At 40.9% G+C, this 12,072-nt stretch overlaps 1 protein-coding gene across 6 annotated transcripts in view; it reads left to right on the top strand.

Annotated features, from left to right (window-relative positions):
- Il1rap (interleukin 1 receptor accessory protein) overlaps positions 1-12,072 on the top strand; it is a 139,159-nt gene that overhangs the window by 122,242 nt on the left and 4,845 nt on the right. For 2 of the 6 annotated variants that reach the window (XM_087901787.1, XM_087901788.1), the window contains one exon: positions 7,949-9,323. In XM_087901787.1, the coding sequence (XP_087757913.1) occupies positions 7,949-8,649 (701 nt within the window). In that variant the 3' untranslated portion in view covers positions 8,650-9,323. Of the gene's footprint in view, positions 1-1,394; positions 4,516-7,948; positions 9,324-12,072 lie in introns of those variants that run through there. The other 4 variants (XR_015736681.1, XM_087901790.1, XR_015736680.1 and 1 more) reach the window with 4 other exon arrangements.

The raw sequence follows: 12,072 nt of genomic DNA, 5'->3' as shown, positions 1-12,072 counted from the left end.
GAATGGAAATCACTGCAGAGGGGAATGTGATACAGGTTTCCACACCACCAGTGCATTGCCTGGAGCCAGCGAGCGAGCATCACTCCTCTAGGTGAAGGATTATGCGGGTCTCCTTGAGCATCTGTGAGCAGATAGATTAGTCTCAAGAATTCAGCAGCAGGAACTAATCAGAGCCCTTGAGTAAAATTAGCCTGTGTTTCCCTCTTTTCCACTTTGTTTTGTTCATCTCGGGGAAAGTGTTTGCTAGTGATTGTAAATACAGCAGCTAGCAATTGCTGAAGAAGGGCTGGCTTTCCAGGGCCGAAAGATTAAGGAGAAAGATCCATGTTCTGCTTTCATCTCCACCCCAGAGAAAAGGAAGGCGTTGATGTGGGAAAACACTGTTGGCCAAAATGCCATTTGTTTGAGTTACTAATGCAGCAACATTGTGACATCAGTTGGCATCAGGAAAGTACACATCTGTAGTCAGCTTTCTAGGGCCACCAGCCCCCAAATCATGACAGAGAAGCTCATTATTAATTATGAATTCTTGGCATTAGCTTAGGCTTGTTTCTACCTAGTCTTTTTTTCCCCTTAAGTTAACCCATTTCTACTAATCTATGCGCTGCCCCAAGGCTTGTTTACCGCATCTAAATACTGTCTGTTCTGCTTTTCTGCTTCCTTCATGTCTGACTGGCTCCTGGCTGGCTGGCTGGCTAGCTGGCTCCCCTTTTCTCTCTACCCGCCAGTCCCACCTTTTCTTCCTCTGCTGAGATATTAGCTGTTCAACTTTGTATCAGACCAATCAGGTGCCTTAGGTAGGCAAGGTAAAACAGCAATACATCTTTGCATAGTTAAACAAATTCAGCATAAACAAAGGCAACACATCGTACCTAGATTAACAGTTATTCTATTCCACAACACCCATCAGCAGATGGAGACTCCACATTCTCTGCTCTTGCCCTTGGTTAGCTGCAACTGAAACTTGGGGACTTTGACTCTGCAGTACATGGTTTTTAATTCTTTTCATATGATGGCTTATTCTAGGGTATCTTTCAGGAGTCAGGTGGGCTGAGACACAATGCTGTTTGAAGAAACTGATGTCACTGCAATGTCTATCTTGTCCAAACAGTGCTTGTAAGGTCTGGGTGACAGCAGTCCACCATATTTTGGTCTTAGCTCATTTGGAAATATTTTGGGCATAGGGCATTTATATATAACTCCATTTTCCCTGAGCAGAGTGACGTTCGGTGGACAGTATGTTTGGATTAAAGATGAGTACTGTTGTTGGGGAGCGCATTACAGCTTTGATTCGCAGGCAGCCATTCCCAGTCCCCTCCCTGCCTTTGCTCCCTGAGCTCTGTACATCAGGAGTTCCTGGCCAACACTAATCCCCATGGTGTTTTCTTTCCCAGTTGTCACAGATGAGACCTTGAGCTTCATTCAGAAAAGCAGACGCCTCCTGGTTGTCCTAAGCCCCAACTACGTGCTCCAGGGAACACAAGCCCTCCTGGAGCTCAAGGCGGGCTTAGAAAATATGGCCTCCCGGGGCAACATCAACGTCATTTTAGTGCAGTACAAAGCTGTGAAGGACATGAAGGTGAAAGAGCTGAAGAGGGCTAAGACGGTGCTCACGGTCATTAAATGGAAAGGGGAAAAATCCAAGTATCCCCAAGGCAGGTTCTGGAAGCAGCTGCAGGTGGCCATGCCAGTGAAGAAGAGTTCCAGGTGGTCTAGCAGCGACAAGCAGGGCCTCTCCTACTCCTCCCTGAAAAATGTATGAAAGGGAAAGCGAAGGAGCGAAAAGAACAAATGGGCTCACAGGGGGAAGAGACCCCATCTTCCCTCCCAGGCTGTGGCTTCTTAGATAGAAAGAGAACCCTGTCTAAGCCCCTCATAGGGAAACATTCTAGCGACTGTGCGACTGGCAGTTTGGCTTCTCAGGCAAACTTAAGGGTTAGAGAGCTGTTCTCTACAGTCTGTCGCCAGGTCTAAAGCCATTATGATCTTTGTAAGTCAAGATGTGTTCGATACATCCCCCGTCTCTGTTCCTCCCTCTCTCTTAATCTCCTTGTAAAAATGTCACCGTTATCGGAGCCCCTTTGCCCCGTGACTCAAAGCTCCTTTAAAGATAGGTTCCCTGCTGATGGGAGTACCGCCTGTTTCTCCGTAGGATTTTCCTTGAGTTTTATTTTATTTTCAGTCATCCATTGAACATGTCACCAGAGATTAAATCTATTTCAGCTGAGGATAATTCACTCCATGGCTTATTTGTCTGTTGAAACCACTGCCTAGCTCTTCCTCATGGCGGATTAAGTAGCAGACCACTTTCCTACTACTAAAACCACATTTCCCTCGTCTCAGGTAATGGATAGCATATTTATAAACTTGATAAAGTCACAGCAGCTTTTGCCTTATCATAGTAGCTTCTCAAGGGTGTACAGATAGAAAGGTCTATGCTTGTCACTCTATTTCCCTAACTATTGTGTCCATTGTCCACGTTTCATAGGAGGCACCAAACTTTTACTGGTGCTAATGGAAAGTGAGAAAATGCCAAAATGCTCTCAGAGCATTCTTGACACTGGAAGAGAACAGGGAGCAGGATACTTGCAGTTTGTCTTTTAATTCCAACCTTACTAATGTGAGAACCGGGGAAGTGGTTAATCCCTGCTCATTCGCACCACTTCATTATGAAGTGGAGTTGAGAGGGAGCGATTTTCCTTTTGGCATTACTATTCTAAAAGCATGACCGCATCCAATAATTTATTTACGAGTACATGTAGTACCTTGTTCCAAATAAATCACCCTGAAAGTCACTGTTGATGAAACTGGGGTTTTCAGTTTTAAGCAGAGTTTTACTTTTCTTCAGACTTCTAAAAGTGAAAACTAAGTACATTTATGTTTAGAGTGGCCAGTTTCTACATCGTTTCTAGCATGTGTGTATACATATATGTATTTATATATACATATACACACCTGTGATATTGGTACATGTGAATTTTGTGTGTGTATGTATATAGAAGTTCCCACAAACTATGTGTATGTGTGTATATCCATTTGCCTATAAATTATCTATGTGTATGTATTTGGGTCTATACATAATTACACACATATATATCTTTAAACAGCCATTAGTATGATATTAAAAACCCGTAGAATTATTGTCCAGTTTTAAAATTACGTTTATAGTGCAATGGTTTTCTGTTGGTGCTTTCATTCCATTACTATTTTATTTGTCACTTCTTGGTTCTCTGTGTATAGTTATCTCAGATCTTGCCTCCCCTGGATTAATATGAATGATCCCACTGTTGATCTGGGTTGCAGGGCTATCTCTTGTCCAGGGAGCTCTCATTGTCACTGTTCAACAGCAGGTAGTCACCTGATATCAGCTGATTTTCTACTATATTTCTTGCAAGACATATTTAGAGTCTAAGATACGTTAATCTCAGTGCTCAGCCGTGTGGATTACTGAGTGATGAAGAAAAACATACATAGCTATGAATGAGTCTGAGTATCCCATGAAACACAACTCCTAATTTAAGGAAGATTCTATCCAAGTTGTGTTAATGTTAATAAGCAATTCTGAAATTTTCTCTTATTTTAAGTGGTCATCAGTACTGGTGTCTGCAATAAATCTTTGCTCTGCGTTAGAATTATTGGTTACTCTAAATTGAAAAGAGTTCCCTTGCAAATCTTTGACATAAAAACTATAATATATAGTCTTTTTAAGTTTTTAAAAGATTAGCGCTTTTTGTTATTTCAAATAATTACCATTTCCATTAATAACCCTTTAATCACGGTACCAAATGAAAGCTGGCCCCAGATACGCTTTGAATGTTACTTCCAGCATGAGCTATAGGAAAGCAAGGGGTAAGCTCCTCACTGCAGGCGACTCTCTGCACTGTGTAGTTTCTGCCTGCTGGATTCTGTCCTCAGCCCAACTGCTGTTCTGTATCCCTAGAGATGCCTCATGGTTTCCTATTTATATTCTTCTTTGTTGTACTGACCCTGCTCCAATGCTATAGTGTAAAGCATCTCAAACCTAAAGAACGTATCTCATCCTAAGAAAGCTTAGTTTCAAGACTCTTGTCTGAGCTTCAGAAGATGCTCCATACAGAATAGCAGAGCTCTGGAAGAGGGGTCGCACACTTGTCCTTAGAGGGCAAGAAGATACATCATGTCTCTTATGAATAAAAAACACCCTCCATAGTTTTGGGTTTATGCTAAAGGGAACGTCTGCACCCAGGTTAACAAAGAACCATGCTATATAAAATGTCTACTTACACAGCCACATGTGGTTTATTTAATTGTCTTTTGTACTTTAAATGACTCCCTGGGATTCTAATAATAAAGTACTGTCCTCTACTGGGAAACAAAGCATCACTCCACTTGTTACTTACGCATTTGGTTTCTATAGGTTTTAGTATTTTATGACTGTCTTTTTAATTTTATTCATACACATTTGTATTTTCCATTTTCATTTGATTTGTATATTTTCATATTTTTTACAATAAACCATTTATTTTCAACTTTGAATTTTATTTTGTGCATGTGTTTTGTGTTCTTATATTCATGTTTAAGATTGAGAAATAAAAGGAAAAAAGAGCAATTATGCTTACAAAAATAAACGAAAAAAGTTATAATAGCAAAATATTTATTGAGGAATAAGAAAAATGTGAACTTTGTATCAAGAAAATTTCCTCTGCATATGAGTAAAAGAATTGCTTAAGTAGAGTGAATAGTCCAGGATATTAGATGAGTAGGGGCGGGGAAGCAAAAGCCACATGTAGTGATAACTTTAAAACAAAACCACAGTTATTTCTCTGGTTTCAGCTTCAAACGCCACTAATGCACAGAAAAGTCTTACTAGTCAACAAAAGGAAGGAGCCAGGATGCATGGACCACAGCCAAGAGGACACAGTTTTCTATTCAGTTAATAAACAACTGTCAGGCAGAATTGAAAGGCAACAAAATTCTCTACTGTGGGCATCTAGATTCTCCATTCTAGGAAATATGCATTGTATTACATTTTGTATGTAATGGTAACCAGTCTTAAGTTGCTTCACCCTTCAATCCATTTAGAAGACTTGGGATTGGCATCCATTGCATTAGTGTCATCAATCTCATTATCACTTGCCTATTTAAATTTCTCAAGACATTTTCTCCATCCAGTTGTCTACATCCCTAACCAGATCTTTCACACAGCCAAGTATGCAGCACGGAATGAAAGACATGTTCAGCAGCTAACCTACTGTTTCTTTTGAAGCATTTTTAAAGTTATATTTTATGTATTTATTTTCTGTCCCTATGTGGGGATGGGTACGTACTTGTCAGTTCTCGTATTCTGCCCAGGGATCAAACTCAGAATGACAGACATTTTCACCTACTGACTCATCTCACTGGCTCTGATTTTTATGTTTTGGCCAAATTATAAAATTAACTGGTATATTTATTGATTTTTTGTCAGTTATTGATATAGTTTTAGAATATGAACCTGGTAAATTCATGATAGTAATGAGGTTTACATTTTCTATGCATTTAGTTTATAATAGCTGCAGACAAGAATAATTACTATTAATACAGTCTCACAATCTCTTTGACCATTGCTAATTTTTGTTATGGCCCTACACCTTTGCTTTTATCATATGTGTTTTGTAGAAGAATAGACTCAGATATAAAGGTATTAAAATAAAAAAGAGAGATCAAGGAAAAATAAATAATTGAATTCAGATGGTTCTTCAGAGTTGCTCTGTTTGTAAAAGGGAGGACAGACAGCATGAGAAGGGAGGTTTTTCTATAAAAACCCTAGCAAAGAAAAATCATCAGATTCAAGGTTTTCTTGTAGATGAATATGACTTCCATGGCTACTACAATTTTTAAAGGCATGCTTTTCCATAAGGATTATAGAGTTCCGGATCAGAACCAAAGCTTAAAAACATCCTAATGATTCAAAGAAATGAATCCCTTGCTGTATAATCAGACCTCATTCTTCTGAGCCCAACAATAAATCACCTAATTCATGATGCCTCTACACAAACTCTATCACCCTCATCTTCAAATGTGAAGCTTTGAAAATCTGGGAGGAGTTTTACAAAGCATAAAAGGAAGCTGCTTGTTTGTAAAATATGAAGTGAAGATCTGAGCACAAGAGAAGCCCCATCTTGGGAGCAGCCCCAGTCCTTTGTCGGTGTCTGTTTCCATCACTCAGATCTGGATCCACACTGTCCTCTTCCAAATGGAAACCTTCCACTTTGTTGAAAGGTGCAATATTATTTTTTTTTAATCCCACAATCCAAGACGATGTTTAAGATCTGTCTTTTACTTCCATCCATGGTTCACCCACTGAAAACAACACTACCATTATTCCTAACATCATCGTTTGGCTAAAGTTACATGCACACTTGTGGGATTTGACTGCTTCCTATGTTGGAAATCTAGCCATATTGTCCTATTTTCTAGGTTATTTTCTATTCCTCATGATCCAGGTAAAGCAACAGACTCCTCACAGGTGTGTTCTCTAATATATTAAAGGCATTTCTTCAAACCTGAGTAGGGGGAAATGAGACAAGAGAGTTACCAAAATGCACACATTCAGACATGCACATCTGCATACACACACATGGTTTTGAGAACTGAACATTTAAATCTTTCAATATCAGAACAAAAGCTTCTTTCCCTGATTAGAAAGAATGAATGGGGAAGGATCCTGGCTTCCTCATTGCTCTCAAGTTCATGGCGATCATACTCACTGCAAATTCTCATTGTCTTTTGGAGACAAAAAAAAAGCAAATCCAGCCTCAACACTGAAGGCCACGTGCTTTCAAAGTTGTCAGCAGTAAGCGTTACACGGGTAGGATTTCTTTCCCATGATCTAAGACCCTTCTCTAAGTCCCTGCATTCCATACTGGGTTAGATACTGCATTAATTGGAGGAAGTTTCCTTTGGGTCCTATCCATATCCCCTCAGCAAACATTAGAATCAAGTACTCTGCCAGAAGTCTTAATTAATTGACTGATTCTTAACTACCATGGTGGCATTTGGCTCTTTAATTGACTCTACGCCACTTCTTTACACACACACACATACACACAGGAGAAAGGAAAGCAAGAGAAAATTGGAGCAATAAAGATGGGAAGACAGGAAGGAACAAACAAGGAAGATAGGGCATTTTAGTTGATAGAGATCAATCCTGTGCCCAAAATGTTACGTACCAGGGGCTGGCTGCAACTCAAGATCTAGGGAAGTGCTAATTCCCCTGGTAATTTGACAGTCAAATATTCTGAAGAAGTAAGTATGTTCATTGTTATCTAAAATATTATTATTCTAGAAGACATATATACAGTTTGAGTTATTATTCACAGGAATGATGATGATGATGTGATGATGATGATGATGATGATGATAAGGGATGGAGGGTCTGGAAGTTATGTCTGGTATAGGATAAGAGTAAATACCTGAAGTCACATGATCCAGTGATAAGAAGAAGCTACAGTAGCATCACAATAGCACCTAGCTCCTTTGAGATTCTCTTTGAAGACATCTGGTCTAAGGCCACCAGATAAAACTAAAGGAAACGAGAATTCTAAAACAAGAAATGCTTTACAAACAGAGAGTAGGCTGCTTTCTGAAACAGTTCATCTAATTCTCATTCCCTTTATCTTCATGATCTATCAGGGGAAGATATTTTCATGGCATTTTTTAATAGGGGAAGAGACTATCTGCAGTGGAAGGAGGTGTTGTGTAGGGAGAGAGATTAAGTTCAAGTGACTCCTCTTTCTAACAGGGAACAAATTCTTAGCAATTGTCAGTAAGAATGGTGTGGATGAGATGACTTGATTTCTTAGTTTAACACTGATATTCTATTTTCTCAAAAGCGTGTGCATGCCCATCGTTGGCGGATCAGACAGTGACCAGCTGGGTGTGAAGACATCATTACCAGATGCTATGCTATCTTTCCATTTCCCTATAGATACGGTGGAAGCCGTGTTTGATTTCATTCAGCGGAGCCGAAGGATGATTGTTGTCCTGAGCCCCGACTATGTGACAGAAAAGAGCATCAGCATGCTGGAGTTTAAGCTGGGTGTCATGTGCCAGAACTCCATTGCCACCAAGCTTATTGTGGTGGAGTACCGTCCCCTCGAGCATCCCCACCCAGGCATCCTGCAGCTGAAGGAGTCTGTGTCTTTTGTGAGCTGGAAGGGAGAGAAGTCCAAACATTCTGGCTCCAAGTTCTGGAAGGCCTTGCGCTTGGCTCTTCCCCTGAGAAGTCTGAGCGCCAGCTCAGGCTGGAATGAGAGCTGCTCTTCTCAGTCTGACACCAGTCTGGATCACGTTCAGAGGAGAAGTCGGTTGAAAGAGCCCCCAGAACTCCGGAGCTTAGAGCGTGTGCCTGGAGTAGCGCCAACCCAGGGCATCGTATCCAAGCACCGAGGGAAGCCCTCCGCAGCCTGTCGCTGCTGTGTCACCTACTGTGAAGGAGAAAGCAAGAGCCTGGCAGAGATGCATACCCAACCCCAGTGGGAAACACACCTCTGTAAGCCTGCTCTCCAAGAGTCGGAAAATCAGTGGATACAAAACGACACCAGACCCGAGTCAGCTCCCCAGATTGCAGCTCTTGCACGACACCAGTTTACAGATTTATCCAATAACAATGACTTTTATATCCTGTAATCACTTTATGTGGAGGGTGGCGGCTGCTATTTCTACCAACTCTCCCTGGGTCACAAACATTTGGGAATAATTGACATTTTTATCATCTAATAGACTATCAGATTTGTGTCCCCTTTATTGATTTCTAAAAACTATTTGTTTCTAGGAGACAAAAGACCGGAAGCACCTGAATGCAGTTATTGCCTCTAACGGCCTCGGAAGAGCACACTCTTCTCGGGCCCTAGAAGGTCAGTATGTAAAAGTTGCCTAGTGTCTGATCTTGCCCAGCGGTTTAAAAGTAGCTCAGAACTGGGGTTTCCTTATGACGTGGGTCAGTAAAGTATACTTGGGCATTGACAGAGGGTGTGTGTACCCAAGGGAACAGGGCTTTGGCACTCACAAGGTGTGTGTACCCAAGGGAGCAGGGCTTTGACACAGGGTGTATGTACCCAAAGGAACAGGATTTTGACATTCACAGGGTGTGTATACTCAAGGGAGTGAGTTGAAAAGGAGCAGGTTCTGGTGGATATTGTAGGGCAGCGCTCAGCAGCAAACCTACAGCACATTTTGCCCTCCTCCTCCCCCCAGGATCAAACTTTCTCAGAGAAATTTATGCATCCTATCGCCTTCCTGTAAATAGTGTGCTCTGAACTTCCTAATGTTGTCAGTCTTAATAAAGGTATATTTTTATGTCATGTCTTTTGTACTAACAGATTTTTAATCCCCTCTCCTCATTTTGCATTTTCTGACTTTTATATTCAAATCTAAACAATATTCCAATTCAAGAAATTGAGATTTGGATTAGGTAGAAAATGTAAAAGGTGATTTCGTTTTGTTTTGTTTTCTTTTCTTTTTCTGGTGTGTACCTATGAAAGTACCAAAGACACTGAGTTGGCATTCTATGAGAAGTGGAGCTTAAGTAAGGATCTTGCTTCGTTAGGACCACAGCAAAAAAGTTTAGTATCAGAATGAAACTGTAAGTAGGGTTTGGCACTTACACCCTTCCTTCAAGATTTTGAAAAGGGATGTTGAGCTCACATGCTTCCCTCCTAGGGGCAGAAGGTAAGAGAAAAGGAAGAAAGAGGACAGATGTAGGTTTAACTCCCATTGACTCCATCCAACAGCAGCAGAATAGAGTGCAGGTTCAGAGTAGCAGACTTTTCTGCAAACATTCTAATTACTATAAAAGGCTCACGGCAATTTATTCCCAAGTCGGGGTTCTACCAGCATCCCTTGAGCTTACAGATAACTGATGAACACATGAGTGCTCACTCAGCTCTGCTTGTTCACACTGAATTAGACCCTGCAAGGCAGATCATCCAGTCGCTTTTATGAGGTCCCACACATTAATATTTGAATGCATGCTTGCAATTATATCCTGGCTCAAATTTATAAAAGTAGAGTCAAAGAGTAAAACTAAACAAAACAAAACAGGCCAAACAAACAAACAAACAAGCAAAAACCCTTCATCTGTGAGATATATTCATCCTGAGGGTCACAAGTATGTAATTTCTGGACAAACATATTCAGCCGAAGAATGTATGCTGAAATGGGGGTGCAACTGCCATTGGCAACTGTGGCCTTGGAAGTGTAAGTTGGCTATGAGAACACGTGGGAAGTGGGTATTCCCTCTCCACGCTGAAAACATCTGGCCTTCTTAATAGAACTGATCCGATAAATCCTACAGCCCAAAAGACAGCTGAGAATCTGTGTATCTTCTTGCGGCTCTGTATGCTCCGTGTTTACTTTAAGAGCATTACAAGCACAAAATCTGCTGCTTCTGAACAGAAGTAAATCAAAAACAACAGCAGACAATATTCAATGCAAGAAGTCACCTTCCGTACAGCAGCCTCTTGCTGCTAGTGTGCTGGGTTCAGAGACAGCCTCTCCACCAAACACAATGGGAATGGTAGACAGATAAAGCACAAGGGAGAAGCCTGCATTTTTTCAGTTGAAACAAGAATAGCCCTGTCTAAAACATTAGTCACTGTGGAAGATCTGCCCAGATGTGATACTCAGCAGACAAGACTTAGCACCTCCTAAGGTCTCATTTCAGGTTGCATCGTTTTCTAAAGAGATGTTCAAATGCCTCAACTTAGCTGCCAGAAAATGGGTAATACACAGGGCTTCAAATTCTGTGAGGGGAGGAAATAATCTTATTATTAACATTCAAACTGTAAAATACCTTTGGAAAATTTAAGAAATTACTTTGTCAATTATGCACAATATTTTAAACATTTTCAAAAGTACACCTTGCAAATTTCATCCATGATGCTAGAGAGGTGGATCAGTGGTTGAGAGCTGACTGCTCTTACAGAGGAACCTAGGCTTGGTTCACAGCACCTACATGGTGACTCATAACTGTTTGCACCCAAAATTCCAGGGAAGTCAATGACTCTTGCCTTCTGAGGACTTCTAAAAACATGGTGCGCATACACAGAGTTAGCACACAAAATGCAAGTAAATAAGTATTAAAAATATAAGTGACTGAAGAAAAGAAAAAAATCATGGCTGTATACAATGAAAGATGCTCATAGTCACTACTAGGCCCCTTGGCAAACTCTCCCTTAATACTGACAGCAAGTTCCTCTCTCAACTTCAAGTCTTAGAAAAAGAATCACACACTAAACCCAGCTACCAATATGTATATAGATGTAGGGCCAGAAACTGAAGCTCCAGTGCCACTGACCCAAGAAGTGTGTTTGTCCCTAAACATTGCTTGCACCGCAGCTCTGCTGCCCTTCATGCTAGAGTGTGGTTGGCTTGTGCAGAGAACCGCAGCTGCTCTGAGTTTGCAAGTACAACAGTCGTCTCAGGTCTAGAACAAAGTATCTCACACCAGTTTTTTTTTCTATTTTACAGCTTTTATAACTTTTTCTGCCTCCTCTTCCACAGTGTTCCTTAAGCCTTGGCCGGGTGATTGGTAAAGTTGCCCTCTTTAAGGTTGGGTAATCACAATCATTTATTATCACACTGATGAGTTATGAGTATCTGCACTGCAAAAAGAGGTTTTTGACCAGCAGAAGTCTATGGTTGTAAATATAACTATTTTGAAGGCAACTGATTTGATAATGCAACCATTTAACAGCATAGAAAGTTCCACCTAAGGTAAAGCCTATGCATCTCCCTAACCACAGAGTTTGGACCATATTTTAAATACCAGGCATGTATTAAATGCCAGACATGTTGCAGGCCTCAAATCCAATCAGAAAGTAGTTGGTTACTCCATAAACATAATGCCACCGTTGCAGCAGTGAACGTGTCTTGCTTGGGAGGTTGGTATTGTGTCATGCAGTGTTCAGCGTTGAGTAAGACAGTTGAGATTTTTTTCCTCCAGCAGCCTGCAATAGCACCTTCTGACCCTATGAAAGCTAGTCAACAAACAGAAATTTGCCTGGGAGGTGTCAGATTGATGTCTCTAGGTCCTGCAGAATCATTTTCTTA

This window comes from Myodes glareolus, chromosome 2, assembly GCF_982192425.1.
Source record: "Myodes glareolus chromosome 2, mMyoGla1.1, whole genome shotgun sequence".
Lineage (NCBI taxonomy): Eukaryota > Metazoa > Chordata > Mammalia > Rodentia > Cricetidae > Myodes > Myodes glareolus.
The sequence above is the reverse complement of the archived record's forward strand: the minus strand, read 5'-3'. Positions and strand labels throughout refer to the sequence as shown.